Raw genomic sequence first — 17,348 nt, forward strand, 5'->3', positions numbered from 1 at the left:
TTGTCCCAAGCCCCTCCCCAGCTTTCCTGGAGCCCCTTCAGGCACTGGAAGGTGCTCTAAGGTCTCCCTGGAGCCTCTTCTTCTCCAGGCTGAACACCCCAACTCTCCCAGCCTGTCTTCAAAGAAGAGGTGCTCCAGCCCTCAGTTTCACCTTCTCCAGGGGAAAACTTAAAAACGGAGGCTTTTCTTACCTCTCCAGCATTAGAAAGAAGAGGAAACTCTTCAGATCACTTTCCAAAGAGGTGTTATCAGCCCAGGAGGGGTTTCCTGCTGCCAAAAATAGAGCGATGTTGAGATAGGAAGGGAAGTGGGATGACGCAGGCGTAGATAAGGTCGGCGGATGAGCCAGGAGAGGCAGCCCAGCTGCCAGGGGGAGATGGGCTGGCTCCCTTGGGATTTGGGGTGGATTGCCCCATGCTCTTGGGAAAGAGCAGAGCAGAGCCACAGCTGTCCACCCCTGGAGCTGCTGCTGCTGGCTTGGTATCTTCTGAGTGGTGTGTCTGTCCATCCATCCTTCCATCCATCCATCCATCCATCCATCCATCCATCCATCCATCCATCCAGTGTCAGGCCTGGGCTGGGGTTTCCAGGCTCAGCATGTTCTTGGGGACACAGGGCTGGGAGCCACGTCCTCCTCTCCTCCACGTGAAGGGGCAGACCCTCACTGGGGTTACAGGGTCTCCTCCTCACCCACAGGGCTGATTCCCACATCCGAAACTCCAGCCCGGCAGGTTTGACTTGTCACTCGTAAAAATGGACTGAAAAACTTGTTTCTTGAGCCCTGCTCCTGTCTGATGAGCTTTCGGGCACTAAGCACAGGCCCAGGACCTCCCTGGGTGGAGATGCTGCCAGGCTTTAATCCTCAATCCAGCCTGACCCCACCAGAGCAGCATCCTTCACCTCTGAGTGTGTAACACGGCGCTCCTCTTCCTCCGAGCACCAACTCCTTCCCCTGAGCACTTTCTCTGAGTGCTCCCCTGCCCTCAGGTCTCTTACTTGATCCATCGTGGGGGGTTTTCTATTTTATTCCCATTTTTTTGGAAGAAACCTCAGAGGGAGAGAGCTGTGCCTGCAGCCCCCTTCCTGCTATGGCATCCTGTGCCTTGTGGGATGCTTGGGATGGCCTGGGGGTGATTCCAGGCTGGGATGGGGTGGGTTTCATAGAATCATTGAATCATAGAATTGCTTTGGTTGGAAAAGGCCTTTAAGGTCCAACTTAACTTGACTGAGTCTGGTGTTAAACAGTGTCCCTCAGTGTCACATCTACCACAGCTTGGAAACCCCTCCAGGGATGGGGACTCCCCCCTGCCCTGGGCAGCCTGGGCCAGGGCCTGACAACCCTTTTGGGGAAGGAAATCTTCCTGATATCCCATCTAAACCTCCCCTGGCACAACTTGAGGCCGTTTCCTCTGGTTCTGTCCCTTGTTCCTGGGAGCAGAGCCCGACCCCCCTGGCTCCAACCTCCTCTCAGGCAGCTGCAGAGCCAGCAGGTCTCCCCTCCCCTCCTTGTCTCCAGGCTGGACACCCCCAGCTCCCTCAGCTGCTCCTCCTCAGACCTGTGCTCCAGCCCCTTCCCCAGCTTCTTAGCTCTTCTCTGGACACGCTCCAGCCCCTCCATGTCCTTCTTACCCTGAGGGGCCCAGAGCTGATCCCAGGAGGTGCAGCCTCACCAGCAGGAGCAGCAAAGCCAAGAGAGGAGGCTGGAGACCACTGCACCCCCCAGCCCCAGACCTGCCTCCCGGTCAGACAGATACTCAGCTCCCTTTCCCAAGAATGGGAGCTTAATGTTCCGTGGCTAATGAGCAATTTTCCCCTGCACCTGCCTCCCCTCCAACCATCTGCCACCTCCAGGGCCAGGCAGGCAGCTGCAGCTTCGGGCTGCACACCCAGAGCCCGGACAGGGCTGCTGGGTCTCTTCTTTGGGGGTTCTCTCCGTGTCCCCCCCAAAGGCAGCCTGGGGGGGGGGATATTTGGTGTTGAAAGGGGAAAAGGGGCTTGGTCCCTAGTGGCTCCTGCCGCCCCTTCTTGTCCCCAAGGGCCACCCTGCTGAGAGGGCCGTGCTGCAAACAGCACCTGCCAGGAGAGGGAAACTGAGGCTGGGGGGAAAGGCAGGGGATGCCCAAAGGTGCTGAACCCGCTGCCCCAACAGGCAGGAGGAGCTGGCAGGGACGTGCAGCCAGACAACACCCCCCCCCCCCCCAACCCCAGCCTGCGATGGGGGGCGGGGAGGGCAGAGCAGATGGGGCCGGCAGGTTTCTGTGGGGCTGGGCTGGTCCCGCAGACAATGCCGCGTCTCTCCGAGCTGCGCTCACAGAGGGAGATTGATGCTGCCGGACAGCTGGTGGGCAGAGCTCGCTGCTCCCCCCGGCCCGCCCCGGCAGCTGCCAGCTCCATTCGGTGGGCTCTGGGCCCCCTCTGCCCCCCCCCCGGGGACCCCCCGCATGCCCGTGGCACACGCGTGGCTCCTCACGCAGCCCGGGCACACACGCAGGCTGAGCCCAGGCCGGCTGAGCACGCTCGGGACACACTCCCCGCACGTTTTGCGGGGTCGGGAGCCACACCGACAAGGGCTGACGTTACCGGTGGGCTCCGGTAGGTGCGGGAAAAGCCTGGCCGAGTTTTTTTTTTTTGGGGGGGGGATTTTCAGGTGGCTGAGAGTGCGGGTCGGTGGTGCGCATCCCAGCCCGTCCTTTCCCTGGGGGTCTGAAGCTGCCAGCCCAGGGTAGCGTCGGTGTCGGTGTGTGTCATTGCCGGTGCCCGTGCCGGTGTCTGCCGGTGCCCGGTGCTTGTCCCGGTGCCTGTCCCGGTGCCTGTCCCGGTGCCCGGTGTCTGCCGGTGCCCGGTGTCTGCGGGTGCCCGGTGTCTGCGGGTGCCCGGTGTCTGCCAGTGCCCGTCCCGGTGCCCGTCCCGGTGCCCGGTGTCTGCCGGTGCCCGGTGCCCGGTGCCTGTCCCGGTGCCCGTGCCCGCGCTCCCCCTGCCGGCAGCGGCCCCGGCGGGGCGGGGCGGGCGGGCCCGGCCCCCACATTCCGGGCATAGCATCGCCCGGGCCGGCCCCCGCCGCCGCGGGACGCCCAGAGCCGCCGCCGCCGCCCTCCCCGCAGCTCCGCCGCCCGCTCCGCCATGTCCCGGTAAGTGCCGCCCGACGGGGGGGGGGGTCCCAACGGCTCCGGGACCCCCGTGGGGGCCGGCTTAGCTCGCCCCGGCTGCGGGGAGTGGGGGGAGAAGGAGGAAGAGGGGGTCCCGCCCGCCTCCCGGTGGCTCCGCACCCGCTTCGGCCCCTTGCGGGGACAACGGCGGCCGCCCCGGGAGGGGCAGGGTCCGTGAGGAGCCGGTACCGGGGCCGTCCCGGGCTCCGGAGGCAGCTCCGGCCGTGGGTGTGATGAGAGTGCCAGTGCTGAGCCCCCGCCCAGCCCGCACGTTCCGGCCGCCCTGCCAGGGGCGCTGAGCGGGATTCCCGGGATTCAAGCCCTGCTCCGTCTCGGCTCCCGACGGCCGCCGCTTTTCCCCTTGCGCAGGTGCCTCTGGCCGTGACCGGTCGCTGCTGAGCTCCCGCGGGGGATCGGGGCGGAGGAACGTGTGCCGTGTCCGAGGGCAGAGATGAGGACGGCGGAGGAGCCGAACGGGACCGTCCTGCACCGCCTGATCCAGGAGCAGCTGCGCTACGGGAACCTGACGGAGAACCGCACGCTCCTGGCCATCCAGCAGCAGGCCCTGCGCGGCGGCGGGGCCGGCAGCCCCCGCTCCTCCCTGGAAAGCCTGAGCCCGGAGGAGAGCCAAATGGTGCAGCAATCCACCCGGCAGGAGCCCCAGGGCCAGGAGCATCACTCCGACCACCTCTACTCGGAGAACAGCGTCTACCGGCTCTGCCCGCCCCAGCACAAGGGCGAGGAGCTCCCCACCTACGAGGAGGCCAGGGCTCATTCCCAGTACTTCGCCTCGCAGCGGGGTGGGCAGCAACCCGGAGGGCTCGACTTGGGGTTTCGGGGTGAGAGCCCTGCTCGTGGAGCCGAGAGCGGCGCCCGGAGGCCCGACGAGGGGCTGAAGGAGCTGAAGCACGGCCACGTGCGGTCGCTGAGCGAGCGGCTGATGCGGATGTCGCTGGAGAGGAACGGGGCCAAGGCACAGAGCCCCATCAGTGCTTCCCACAGCTACCCCCAGCTCTCCCGACACCACCAGCTCGCCGCCCTCCGAGGGCAGCACCCCGAAGGGCTGGAGCCACGGGGACCACCCCCGGAATATCCCTACGTCATCCCTTCCCAGGATACTTACCTGGCGGAACCTGGACCCTGCTCCCGGGAAGGTCCTGGGTTTCAGCATCCTGAAGTCAGGTAACTCGCTGCCCCGTTTTTTAGGGAGCCCACTGGGGTGCCTTCCAGCTGCGGTGCCCCAGGAGGAGCTGGGACGGATGTTGGGAAGGTGTGTGGGATGTGGAGAGCAGTGGGGGGACCAGGACAGCTTTGCCCAACCTCTCGTCCTCAGGTGGCAGGATCCAGCTCAGCCCACAGGGACCTGCAGGACTCCTCCAACCCTCTCCTCTCCCCGCTTTCCCCCCAGCACAAGTTGGATTTTTCCAACTGGCCACGAAAACTCCTGCTGCCTCCCCATGTGCTGGGAGGAATTTGGGGTTAATTTAGGAGCTGGAACCAGCTCAGGAAACAGCTAAATGTGGAACAGGCATGGGCTAGGGTGGAAGGCAAGCACGTTCCCCACTCCATGGAGACCCAGCCCGTGGTCCTCAGCCTGGGATGTCTGTGGAGCACCAGATTGCTGCCAGTGCTGCAGGGTTGTTGCTGAGCCCCAAGCCTGGGCTGCCGTGGGGCAGTTAGTGGAGGCCGTGAGCAGTGCCAGGCAGCTCTCCCCTTCCCTTTGGCAGCTCCAAAGCCCTAGGTCCAGGACCTGGAGGTCCAGGCATTTCCGGAATGGTGTTGGGAAGAAGGGAATTGGATACTCAACGGGAGGACACATGCTGCTCCCAACCCTGCTGACCTACCCTGGCAGAGAGCAGTAGCATCCCCAGCAGGAAAACCTTCCCCTTCCAGGGAACAAAGAGGGGAAGGGGAGCCGTGAGGAAGATGTATTTGTTCTTCCTCACCCCTGTATCATCCCGCAGGAATGCAGGCCCTTGGCGGGCAGCCCGCGGGGCCGGGCCGTGCAGGGCTGCCCTGCTGGGGGGACTGGGGATGGCTTTGGGATGTCGAGGAACTCTTGAGTGGCTGCCTGAGGGGCTGGCCTGGCTCCTCCGAGCACAGCGAGGATGTATTCGTAGTTTGGTGGTGAGGAGCTGTGCCAGGAGCCCTCACTTTGCCCAGCAAACAAGGGAAAAGGGGCAGTTCTGCCGGCTTCCAGTCCATCCTTCGCTGAGCTGCTCGTCTGCCTGCAGCACCCCCAGCCATGGGGTGAGGCTGGGGGGGGCTGGGAGCCCACCCCGACCCGCCAGCTGGCTTCTGGAGTTGTCAAGTCAAGGCGTCCCAGTGGGATGGGGTTTGTCTCCCGTTTGGGGGGCACCTTCAAGTAAGCGACCACCTCCCAGCGCTGAAAGGCAGGATAGGCACGTCCCGGCACCTCCCTTCTCCTTTTTGGGACCACCCGAAGGCACCGGCACCAGCTGGGGGTGAGGTGGGAGGATGGGGGAGGAACGCTGGAGATGCGGTCAGCTCTCCCACCCCGCTGAGCCCCGGGACGATTCCTCTCCTCTCCCCATGCAGGGTGCTGCCCAGCCCGGTCCCCACCGCTTTCCTGCCGCCGCCGGGTGCCCTGTACCCCGGTCCCTCCGGGGTGGAGGCGCTGGTGGGTGCCCAGGCGGTCTCTGCCGGCAGCCGCCTGGCCCGGGCAGAGCTGCTCCTGCGGGAGAACGAGCGGCTGCGGCGGGAGGGCGAGGAGCTGCGGAGGGAGCTGGAGAGCTGCTCCCAGAAAGCCGGCCGCATCCAGAAGGTGAGAGTGGGCGTGTGTGTGTGCCACGCGGTGTGTGTGTGTGTGCCACGCGGTGTGTGTGTGTGTGTGCCACGCGGTGTGTGTCCCTGCCACACTGTGTCTGAGTGTGCCACACTGTGTGTGTGTGTGTGTCACACTGTGTGTGTCCCTGCCACACTGTGTGTCCCTGCCACACTGTGTCTGAGTGTGCCACACTGTGTGTGTGTGTGTGTCACACTGTGTGTGTCCCTGCCACACTGTGTGTCCCTGCCACACTGTGTCTGAGTGTGTCACACTGTGTGTGTCCCTGCCACACTGTGTCTGTGTGTGCCACACTGTGTCTGAGTGTGTCACACTGTGTGTGTCCCTGCCACACTGTGTCTGTGTGTGCCACACTGTGTCTGAGTGTGTCACACGGTGTGTGTCCCTGCCACACTGTGTCTGTGTGTGCCACACTGTGTCTGAGTGTGTCACACTGTGTGTGTCCCTGCCATACTGTGTCTGTGTGTGCCACACTGTGTCTGAGTGTGTCACACTGTGTGTGTCCCTGCCACACTGTGTCTGTGTGTGCCACACTGTGTCTGAGTGTGTCACACTGTGTGTGTCCCTGCCACACTGTGTCTGTGTGTGCCACACTGTGTCTGTGTGTGTCACACTCTGTGTGTCCCTGCCACACTGAGTGTGTCTGTGTGTGCCATACTGTGTCTGTGTGTGCCACACTGTGTCTGAGTGTGTCACACTGTGTGTGTCCCTGCCACACTGTGTCTGAGTGTGTCATATTGTGTCTGTGTGTGCCATGCTGTCTGAGTGTGTCACATTGTGTGTGTCCCTGCCACACTGTGTCTGTGTGTGCCACACTGTGTCCCTGCCACAGTGTCTGAGTGTGCCACACTGTATGTGTCCCTGCCACATCATGTGTGTCCCTGCCACACTGTCTGAGTGTGTCACACTGTGTGTGCTTGTGTCACACTGTGTCTGTGTGTGTCACACTGTGTCCCTGCCACACTGTGTCTGAGTGTGTCTGTGTGTGCCACACTGTGTCTGAGTGTGTCACACTGTGTGTGTCCCTGCCACACTGTGTGTGTGTCACACTGTGCGTCCCTGCCACACTGTGCCTGTGTGTGCCACACTGTGTGTGTTTGTGTCCCACTGTGTCTGAGTGTGTCACACTGTATGTGTCCCTGCCACACTGTGTGTGTCCCCTCCCCACCCCACGCCCTGGAGGAGGAGCGGGGTGGGGGTGATGCTGGTGGGGGAGAAGAGGGGAGGGGGATGCTCAACCAGCTGCTGTGAAAATTCACACACACACACCCCCCCCCCCCCCTTTCTTGAGCGTTTTAATCCCTTCTCCCCCTCCTTTCCCCCTTCCCAGCAGCTGCGTTTTGGCGGCGCGGCAGCCGGGGTGGGGGGAGAAGGAGCCTGTTCTCTGGTGACCCCCTCCTTTCTGCCCGTCCCACCCCCTCCCCAAGCCCTGGCCACCACAGAAAGCTCTTTGTGCGGCTGCGTCCAAACAAGGGGCGGCTGTTCCCTGCCGGCCGGGCCGTGCTGGGGCCAAAAGCTGCACAAGTTTCCCTTCTGCAAGGAGAAAAGCAGGGGGAAAAAAAAAATCACTTGTTCCCCCCCCCCCCAAAAAAAAAAAACACGTCCACTGGGGGGTCGGGGAGTTGGGGGGGGGGTCCCATGGGTGTGCTTGGGCTGGGCTGAGCCGCCCAGGGGAGTTTTGGTGAACATCTCCCTCTGCTCTTCCTCCTTCCTGTGAGTATCTGACCCCGGCCTGTCCCCTTCCTCCACCCCAGCTGGAGAGTGAGATCCAGCGCCTCTCGGAGGAGTACGAGAACCTGGTCAAGGCGTCTTCCAAGCGGGAAGCCTTGGAGAAAGCCATGAGGAACAAGAGGGAGGGTGAGATGAGGCGGCTCCAGGATTTCAACCGGGATCTGAAAGGTGAGGGACCCTCCGTGTCCTCATCCCTATTCCCATTCCCTGCCTTTTCCCCCCCATGGACTCTCTCCATTCCCTGCCTTTTTCCCTCCCAAGGGTTCTCTCCATTCCCTGCCTTTTTCCCCCCCATGGGCTCTCTCCATTCCCTGCCTTTTTCCCCCCATGGACTCTCTCCATTCCCTGCCTTTTTCCCCCCATGGACTCTCTCCATTCCCTGCCTTTTCCCCCCCCATGGGCTCTCTCCATTCCCTGCCTTTTCCCCCCCCATGGACTCTCTCCATTCCCTGCCTTTTCCCCCCCATGGGCTCTCTCCATTCCCTGCCTTTTCCCCCCCCCATGGGCTCTCTCCATTCCCTGCCTTTCCCCCCCCCATGGGCTCTCTCCATTCCCTGCCTTTTCCCCCCCCCATGGGCTCTCTCCATTCCCTGCCTTCCCCCCACCCCTGCACCCGGGTGTTCCTGCCAGGAGCCAGGCTTCTCCTGCTTCCACCGGCCAAAAACCCTGCCTTGAAAACTTAATTGTCTCTAATTGCCTTTTTGGACCAGAACGGTTGGAATCTGCCAACAAGCAGCTGGCCAGCAAGACCCAGGAAAACCAGGAGAGCAACCAGGGCAGCGTGGCCAAACTCCTGGCACAGAGTAAGTCCCTGGGGGTGTCTGTCCTTACCCGGCTCCTGGGAGTGGGATGGTGGGGCTGGAGGAGGAGGAGGAGGAGGAGGAAGAGGAGGAGGAGGAGGAGGGTGGCAGCTCTCAGCCTTCCCCAGGGAGGATGGAGCAGCTCTTGGTGCTGGACTCGAGCCATTAATCCCTGCCGGCCGGCGGCGTGACCCGCATTCCCCACATTCCTGCCGCGGCTGCTGGCTCTTCCAGCACCCAGCCCTGAGCCCTCCTCCCCCCCTGCACCTTCGCAGCCCTCGGGCCCTTCGGGTTTGTGGTTGGGTTGGCTTATTTTGTTGTTGTTGGTTTTTTTTTTGGGGGGGTAAAATATACTTTAAACCCGTGATGTTAGCAGAGGGACGCGGTGTGTGTGTTAGGTGGGGAAAAATGGTGCTTCCCTTCCTTGAGGTGGTTGGATTCCGGGCAGATTTCACCCTCCCAAGCAGCCCCAAATTTGGGCAGGAACCTGGCAAAACGGTGGCTTTTGGCCACCTGCCTGTGCTCTGCCTCCTGCGCTGGGGGAGGGATGGCACGGGCAGGTTTTGGGTGGGTGGGTGGGGGGGGCAAAGGAACCTCCCCCAGCCCGGGGATTCAACCTTAAGGTCCTCAGCTGAGCCCTGGGGCTTCTCTCGCAGGCTACGAGCACCAGCAGGAGAAGGAGAAGCTGGAGCGGGAGGTTTCCCTGCTCCGCAGCGCCAACGAGGAGCAGCGCCGAAGGGCAGAGCTGCTGGAGCAGGCTCTGGGCAGCGCCCAGGCCCGGGCAGCCAAGGCTGAGGCGGAGCTGAGGAAGAAACGAGCCTACGTGGAGAAGGTGGAGAGGCTGCAGGCAGCGCTGGGCCAGCTCCAGGCAGCCTGCGAGAAGCGGGAGCAGCTGGAGCTGCGGCTCCGCACCCGGCTGGAGCAGGAGCTGAAGATGCTGCGGGCTCAGCAGGTGGGGGCTGGGAGGTGTGGTGGGGAGACCTGGTGGGGGTGAGGTGATGTGGTGGGTGCTGGTGAGATGTGGTGGTGGGTGGTGGTGAGACCTGGTGGGTGCTGGTGAGACCTTGTGGGTGCTGCGAGCTGTGGTGGGTGCTGGTGAGCTGTGGTGGTGGATGCTGGTGAGACCTGGTGGGTGCTGGTGAGACCTGGTGGGTGCTGGTGAGACCTTGTGGGTGCTGCGAGCTGTAGTGGTGGGTGCTGGTGAGACCTAGTGGGTGCTGTGAGCTGTAGTGGTGGGTGCTGGTGAGACCTGGTGGGTTCTGGTGAGACCTGGTGGGTGCTGCGAGCTGTGGTGGTGGGTGCTGGTGAGACCTGGTGGGTGCTGGTGAGACCTGGTGGGTGCTGTGAGCTGTGGTGGTGGGTGCTGGTGAGACCTGGTGGGTGCTGCTGAGACCTGGTCGGTGCTGTGAGCTGTGGTGGTGGGTGCTGCTGAGACCTGGTGGGTGCTGCGAGCTGTGGTGGTGGGTGCTAGTGAGACCTGGTGGGTGCTGGTGAGACCTGGTGGGTGCTGTGAGCTGTGCTGGTGAGACGTGGTGGGTGCTGGTGAGACCTTGTGAGTGCTGGTGAGACCTGGTGGTGGGTGCCACGTTCTCCCAGCATCTCCTCATCCATCCTCTCTCCTGGGGGGTGCTGTTGCTGCAGAGACAGGCGGGTGCCGCGGGCGGGGGGACGCCGGAGCTGAGCGCTCACACGCTCTCCGAGCAGCTGAGGGAGAAGGAGGAGAAGATCCTGGCCCTGGAGGCTGACATGACCAAGTGGGAGCAGAAGTACCTGGAGGAGTGCACCATGAGGCAGTTCGCCATGGACGCCGCAGCCACCGCAGCCGCCCAGAGGGACACCACCCTCATCAGCCATTCCCCCAGGCACTCCCCTAACAGCAGCTTCAACGAGGACCTCCTCCTGGCCACCCACAAGCACCAGGAGATGGAGAACAGGTGGGCCCACCTCCCTGACAAGCTCATCCCATCCTCTGGCTGGGCACTGCTCCCGTCCTCCTCCTCAACTCCAGCTCCTCTCCAACCTTCTGCCTCTTCTCCTCACCAGGTTAAAAGCCCTTCACGCCCAAATCCTGGAGAAGGATGCTGTCATCAAGGTCCTGCAGCAGCGCTCACGGAGGGACCCCAGCAAAGCCCTCCAGGGCTCCCTGAGACCAGCCAAGTCTGTGCCCTCCATCTTCTCTGCCTCTGCCACCCTGAGCTGGCCGGGGTCTGGGCAGAGCGAGCGACTGGCCGAGGGCAGCTCCCGGGGCAGCACAGGTAAACGGAGTCACCTGCACCCCCCCACCTCGTGGTTCTGGAAGCAGAGAGCAGGGATTTGCTAATGGTGTCTCCTCCAGCAGGCAAAGGCAGCAGTGAAGGAGCAGCAGTGCCCACCAACCTCCCCCTGCCCTCCCACTCCAAGCGCGGCAGCAGGGACGGCAGCACCCAGACCGACGGGGCGGCCGAGGGCGAGGGCCTGGAGCACCCACCTGGATTGCTGGGTGAGTCCCTGGGAATGGCAGGAGGAGAGTGGGAGGAAGGGACACCTCTGGGCCAGGACATCATCTCTCTGCTGGGACAGCTCTACGCCGGGACACCAACACAGCCCTGTGTCATCTGCTGATCCGTGGAGAGATGTCCCGGCGGGGAGTTGGCGGCGGAGGGTTGTCCTAGAGCTGGGGGTGGGGTTGGCATCTAGGAGATGGGCTTTGTCCAAGCACCTGTGGGTTTTTTTTAAAGGTCCCAGCTGCATCTGGTGGGTTTGAGTTCCTGCAATCCCTCCTTGCTTTTTTATTTTTGAGGTGTTGATATTTTGAGGTGTTTGTTTTTGAGAGTTGGTTTCTTGCACACCTCGGGGGGAGGCTGGGCCAGCAGCACGCTCACTGCCAGCCCTTCAGTGGGGTGGGCACCATGTCTGTGGTCTTCACCTCTCCTCCAGCTCTCACCTTCTCTTTCTGCAGAGAGCTCAGGCCCTGCCAGAGCCCCGGACCTGTCCGACATGGTGGAGATCCTGATTTAAGGCCACCCAAGGGGCTGCATGTCAGCCCCTCTGCCCTCCCTGCCTGCTGCACAGGCACAGCTGTCCTGCCTGCACCTGCTTGGGATGGAGGAGCCTGCAGGAAGGACCAAGCCTGGAGCTCAGCACTGTCCCTGTGACCAGTCTGAATGGGTGGCCTCATGCCTGGGAGAGCCACCACCCCCACTCAGCACCCACACGGGTTCCCAGCTGCGCGGGGCGCGCTGGAGCTCGGGGACCCCGCAGAGGGAAGGGGCTCCTGACCCCCCTCCAAATGCACCTGGGCTTCGTGTGACAGGAGCAGGAGTATTTATCCCTTCAGCCTCTTCTCCTTCCCAAGCTGGCGGAGGGGGTGGTTCATCCCATCTCCTCCCTTGTTGGCTCCATCTCCATCCCTGTCCCACATCTGGGCCTTGACCATCCGCATCCACCCGAGCGCTTGAGCTCCGACTGGAATTTCCCACTCTGCTCACCCAGACTGTACCTACAAGGTGATGTCTCCATGTGAGGGCAGAACCAGCAGGGATCCTCCCGTGGGTCCCACCAACCACCTGGATCCACGTGGCCAAGCCAAGTGCCAGGAGCCCCACACCTCCACCATCACCATCCTGCCTCTGGGATTTCAGCAGGTGAAAACAACAACTTGAGGGAACGTGAGGTGGAGGAGAAACCTGGAAATCAGAAGTGAAGCACTTGGAGTGATCCGAGGGTGGCTGATGGAGGTGGTGGGATGTTCCTCCCTTCTCCTGGCTTCATCCCACCACCACATCCCCAGCTATTGGCAGCTGGATTCTGCCTCTAGCCCAGTGCCCACCTCCTGAGCTCGGGCACTTCCCGTCCTTGCCCTTCGTGTGTGTGTGTGTGTATATATATATATATTATTTTTCCTTTCTTCTTTAAATGTGTGCATTTGCTGGACAACTGCATTTTTTATTTTTCTCTCCCAGACACGTAAAAAATGCATTCAGTTCTTGTGCATTGTTTACAAAGTGGAAAACAAACCAAAAAAAGATGAAAGAGGTAAAAAAACCCCAAACCCGACGAACCCCGAACGAAACACCCTCGACTTAATATATTTTATATTAATATTGGTATTTCTTTTGAAGTATATTTTTTTTTTCGTGCTGTGAACTTTTTTTTTGGGGGGGGAGGGTGTTTTTTTTTTTTCCTCTTCCCCTGCCAAAGAGGAGTTTTGTGCATTTTAAGTTATCTTTGAGTATTTAAATGTAAACCTGGCTGTTCCGTTCCGCCGCCCTATACCGAGATTGCTGTCGCATTCCACTTGGTATAACAATATTTTCATTAAAAAAAACCCACCCAAATGTTGACCCACAACTCCTTTTTTATCCCCTCTGGGATGGGATGAAAGGGAGGTGCTGCCAGGGGGGAAGGGTTTTTAGGGGCGGTGATCCCCTGAAATGCTGCTTTTCCCAGCTTCCCAAGCAATGATTCCGGGTGGAGAGGGGGGGGGGGGAAGATGCTCAAGAGCTTCTCTGTGTTCCCCAAAATCCTACTGGGATCCCATTTTCTCCACCTTGAGGAGGGAAAAGGATGGAGTTGGCTGGGAATGTTCGTGTGGTGTCCTCACTGTGTGTAGTGCTCCAGTAACTCCATCCTGATGAGATCCTCCTCTTCCTTGCAGGACCTATTCCTGCTCTCCTGAGTCCCCACCCTGGGGGCTCCTTGGTGGCCACGTCTTCAAGCAGCCCTGGATCTGGTCCCCAAGCTCTGCTCTGGCTTTGTCAGCCACCTCTTTAAGTCCTTCCAACCCTGCTTGGTTCCTTGGCCTTCTGGAAGGCCAGAAGTTCTGGTGTTTGAGCCAGGGCTGCCTTAGGACAGGCACAGGCACATCGTGCTGCTCCCCAGCCCTTCTCCTCTGAGCTGTTGGGTTGCTGCTGCCATTGGGCTTTTCTTAAGAGTTGTCACATGAATGTTTCCCAGGAGACATCCCTGGGGACTCAGCTCTGGCTGTTTTGGGTGCTGACAGCAGGGCTGGAGCCATCACCAGCTGGGTTGGGGCTTTCCCTTTTGTGCATCCCTCAGCATTTGTCTGGCAGCTCATTTTTTTTTTGGTCCCCCAGGAACCAGGAGAACTTGTGGAAGAGACCTAGCTCAGATGATGCAAAACGACGGGGTAAGAAACCAACTTTCCTGCCAACTCCTCCCTGGAAGGCAGCTTAGGATTGCTGAGGATCAACCAGGCTTGGTGGGACTGCCATCCTGAACATCAGCTCAGCTCTACCTTTCCCACCCTGGAACGTGGAAGGAGCGTGGCTGATAATTGGGGGCTTCCTGTGGCTGTGGGACAGGTCTCCATCCTTCTTAGAGAGGCTGGGATCCGTGGGAAGCTCAGAGCCAGGCTCCTTCTTCCACTCGTGGCTCCTCCTGAGCTTGGCAAGCAGGAAAACAAGCCCCATGCACGGGGCACGTCGGAAAGACCCCCTGGAAACGGGGCTGGAGCTGGGGGTGGGACTGGGTGGGAAGCTCCTGGAGAGCTTGGGAATGTGTTGGGGGGGTCCCAGCACCCCCTGGCCAGGGGCTGTACCTGCCCTGCCTGCTCCAGCTCCTGCTGCCCGGGAAGGCCTGCAGCATTCCTGGCATTCCTCAGCTCTCACGCCCCACAATCCGGATGTGAGCAGCAGGTCTGGCTCTTTGCAGGCAGCTTTCCCGGCCCAGGGATTCAAGGAACAGGGTCCTGTGGAGAGTTTTCCCCACTTCTTGGTCATTCTACCCTCCTGGAGCCCTTCACCCCGTGGACCCCAATCCTCTGGGAGCCAGAAAGTGTGTGTGTGTGGGGGCAGCAAAGTCCTGGATGAATGAGGTGACGAGAGAAGTGTGGAAAAATGGGGAGGGAAAGGAAAAATGCCCCAAGTCTGTGGCTAAAGGCAGGAGTTGGGCTGTGGGGAGAGGATGCCCAGAGCCTGGCAGGTTGGGGCAGGAGGTGAGAGATCTTGCTGCTCCCCTGAGGATGCAGCAGGAGGAACCCTGAGGTTTGTTTGTCTTGGGAGGGTTGCTTTTCAGCCAGGGCAAGATGGAGCTCCACGCCTTGGCTGCGTGGGGGTGTCAGCACCTGCTTCATTCCTCCCCACGGGCACTTCCCTCCGCCCTTCCCGCACCGTCCCGCTGGGCTTTCTGGAATTATAGAGTCCCAGAGGGGTTTGGGTTGGAAGGGACCTTCAAGATCATCCAGATCCAACCCCCTGCATGGGCAGGGACACCTCCCACCAGCCCAGGCTGCTCCAAGCCCCATCCAACCTGCCCTTCAACACTGCCAGGGATGGGGCAGCCACAGCTTCCCTGGGCAACCTGGGCCAGGCTCTCACCACCCTCACACTCCAGAATTCCCTCCTCATGTCTCACCTCAATCTCCCTCTTCCAGTTTTCATCCATCCCCCTTGTCCCATCCCTCCCTACCCTTGTCCCAAGCCCCTCCCCAGCTTTCCTGGAGCCCCTTCAGGCCCTGGAAGCTGCTCTCAGGTCTCCCTGGAGCCTTCTCTTCTCCAGGCTGAACACCCCAGCTCTCCCAGCCTGTCTCCAGAGCAGAGCTGCTCCAGCCCTCAAATCATCTCCGTGGCCTCCTCTGGACTCTCTCCAGGAGCTCCATGTCCTTCTGATGCTGGGGGCTCCAGACCTGGACACAATTCTCCAGGTGGGATCTCACAAGAGCCAAGTAAAGTGGGAGAATTCACCACCAGCATCCCCGGGACCCACTGCCCTTTATCCCACCTGGGTCCTCCTCAGGCCAGGACATGTCCCTGTCCCCGTGGCATGGCCAAAATGCCATGTGGGAGCCAAGCCTCCTGCTGCCATCCCTGTGTCTGTGACCTCTGTCCTCCTGATCCTTGTGTCTCCACATCCCTGGAGCCCTTGCATCCCTGTGTCCCCATGCCCAGAGAGGGGGTGGCTGGAGATGCCAGCCGAGCTGCCAGCTGGGGTGGCACCTGGATGTGACCCCTTCTGTGGGCTGCACAGCCCTGGAGAGATGGGAAAGGGCCAGTGAGCTCTGCCCTGAGTGCCACCCATGTCGCCCCAGTGGCTTTGACCCAGACCACCCTGTCCTGGGGCAGCAGCTCCTGGGGGTGGAACAGACACAGCTGGTCTGGCCCAGGGGCTGTCTGGGGAGGGACGGTCCCTCCCGTGGTCACAGAGGGTCAGGACAAGGCTGAGGATCTTGTTGGTTTCCCAGGGCTGTCCTCTTTGTCCCCTTGCCAGCCAGGAGCACCTTTCTCTCCTGGTGCCACGCCAGAGCAGCATCTCTGGGTTCCTGCTTTTCCTCACTTCTCCTTGGAGCCTGGAGGTTGGAGCTCGGTCCTCAGAGCATCCTTGGAGCTTGGCAGGTCCTTCCTTGGCTCTTGTCCTCTCCTTTACCACTCGCCGAGTGTTCGAGCTGGATGGAGAAAGACAAACCCATCCACAACCCCCTTCTGATGGAAAATGGCTCTTTGATAAAGCCAAAAAAAAATCCCCACCAGGCTTTGGGAGAAGGGGAATTTCACTCCCCTTCCAAAGAACGTGGGTTCCTGCAGGGGCAGGACAGCACTGAGGACCAGCCCCTCTGGCTTCCCAGCAAACCAGTCAGGCAAACACCTCAAGTCCCAGCTTGCTCCTGGCCCAGCTGGAATGAAGCTCTTCTCACTGGGCCTGCTGAGCCCTTCCCTCCCTGCTTCCTCCCTCCCTCACCCCGTCACCCTCCCCGGGGGTCCCTCAAGCCCCTCTCTGTGCCCAGGGCTTGTCATGGGGCCTTCGTAGGATCCCAGGCTGGTTTGGGTTGGAAGGGACCTTCAAGATCATCCAGATCCAACCCCCTGCATGGGCAGGGACACCTCCCACCAGCCCAGGCTGCTCCAAGCCCCATCCAACCTGCCCTTCAACACTGCCAGGGATGGGGCTTCCTTTGCTCCCTGGCTTCTTTCTGCTGGGAGGGACCAAATCCTTCCCCACCCCAAAGTCCTGATGCTGAGCTCTGTGACCCGTTGCAGTCAGGAGCCAGCCCCAGTGGGCAGGGGGTGCTGGAGCAGAGAGGGCACCCATGGGTGGGCTGGGTGCTGCTCTTCAGGGATGGGTGCAGGGCCCTGTGTGCCTGGGGCTGCTCTGGCTCTCTCCAGCCATGGAGTGTCCTCCAGCTCTGGAGCTGCTTCTCCATCCTCTCCAGGTCCATGTCCCTGCTGAGACCCTTCCTCTGGGCACTGAGGCAGTGATGGGTGCAGGCAGGGGTGTGTGCAGGCAGGATGGGTGCAGGCAGGATGGGTGTAGGCAGGATGGGTGCAGGCAGGGGTGGTGCAGGCAGGGGTGGTGCAGGCAGGGATGGTGCAGGCAGGGGTGGGTGCAGGCAGGGGATGGTGCAGGCAGGGATGGTGCAGGCAGGGATGGTGCAGGCAGGATGGGTGCAGGCAGGGGTGGTGCAGGCAGGGGTGGGTGCAGGCAGGGGTGGTGCAGGCAGGGATGGGTGCAGGCAGGGGTGGGTGCAGGCAGGATGGGTGCAGGCAGGATGGGTGCAGGCAGGGGTGGGTGCAGGCAGGATGGGTGCAGGCAGGGGTGGGTGCAGGCAGGGATGGTGCAGGCAGGGGTGGGTGCAGGCAGGGGTGGGTGCAGGCAGGGGTGGTGCAGGCAGGATGGGTGCAGGCAGGGGTGGTGCAGGCAGGGGTGGTGCAGGCAGGATGGTGCAGGCAGGGATGGGTGCAGGCAGGATGGGTGCAGGCAGGGGTGGGTGCAGGCAGGGGTGGGTGCAGGCAGGATGGGTGCAGGCAGGATGGGTGCAGGCAGGATGGTGCAGGCAGTGATGGGTGCAGGCAGGATGGTGCAGGCAGGATGGGTGCAGGCAGGATGGTGCAGGCAGGGGTGGGTGCAGGCAGGATGGGTGCAGGCAGGGGT

At 61.6% G+C, this 17,348-nt stretch overlaps 1 protein-coding gene across 3 annotated transcripts; it reads left to right on the forward strand.

Moving 5' to 3' along the window:
- Positions 1-3,037: 3,037 nt before the first annotated feature.
- Positions 3,038-12,799, forward strand: AMOTL2 (angiomotin like 2). 3 transcript variants are annotated; one of them, XM_051625922.1, is made up of 10 exons: positions 3,038-3,128; positions 3,516-4,328; positions 5,706-5,931; positions 7,707-7,851; positions 8,394-8,486; positions 9,140-9,435; positions 10,125-10,417; positions 10,527-10,738; positions 10,819-10,962; positions 11,422-12,799. In XM_051625922.1, the coding sequence occupies exons 2-10, from the start codon at positions 3,598-3,600 to the stop codon at positions 11,478-11,480; spliced, it is 2,199 nt and encodes a 732-aa protein (XP_051481882.1). In that variant the 5' UTR covers positions 3,038-3,128; positions 3,516-3,597; the 3' UTR covers positions 11,481-12,799. The 3 variants fall into 3 exon arrangements, with proteins under 3 accessions (XP_051481882.1, XP_051481883.1, XP_051481884.1); XM_051625923.1 differs by having other exon boundaries at positions 10,822-10,962; XM_051625924.1 differs by having other exon boundaries at positions 10,131-10,417.
- Positions 12,800-17,348: the final 4,549 nt, after the last annotated feature.

Source organism: Apus apus, chromosome 8 (assembly GCF_020740795.1).
Source record: "Apus apus isolate bApuApu2 chromosome 8, bApuApu2.pri.cur, whole genome shotgun sequence".
Taxonomy (NCBI): Eukaryota; Metazoa; Chordata; class Aves; order Apodiformes; family Apodidae; genus Apus; species Apus apus.

Bases quoted from the DNA above. Each gene is read 5' to 3' on its own strand.
- AMOTL2 (XM_051625922.1), top strand. From the start codon at position 3,598: ATGAGGACGGCGGAGGAGCCGAACGGGACCGTCCTGCACCGCCTGATC. The intron at 8,487-9,139 runs GTAAGTCCCTGG...CTTCTCTCGCAG, and splicing joins GGCCAAACTCCTGGCACAGA to GCTACGAGCACCAGCAGGAG. The intron at 10,739-10,818 runs GTAAACGGAGTC...TGTCTCCTCCAG, and splicing joins CAGCTCCCGGGGCAGCACAG to CAGGCAAAGGCAGCAGTGAA.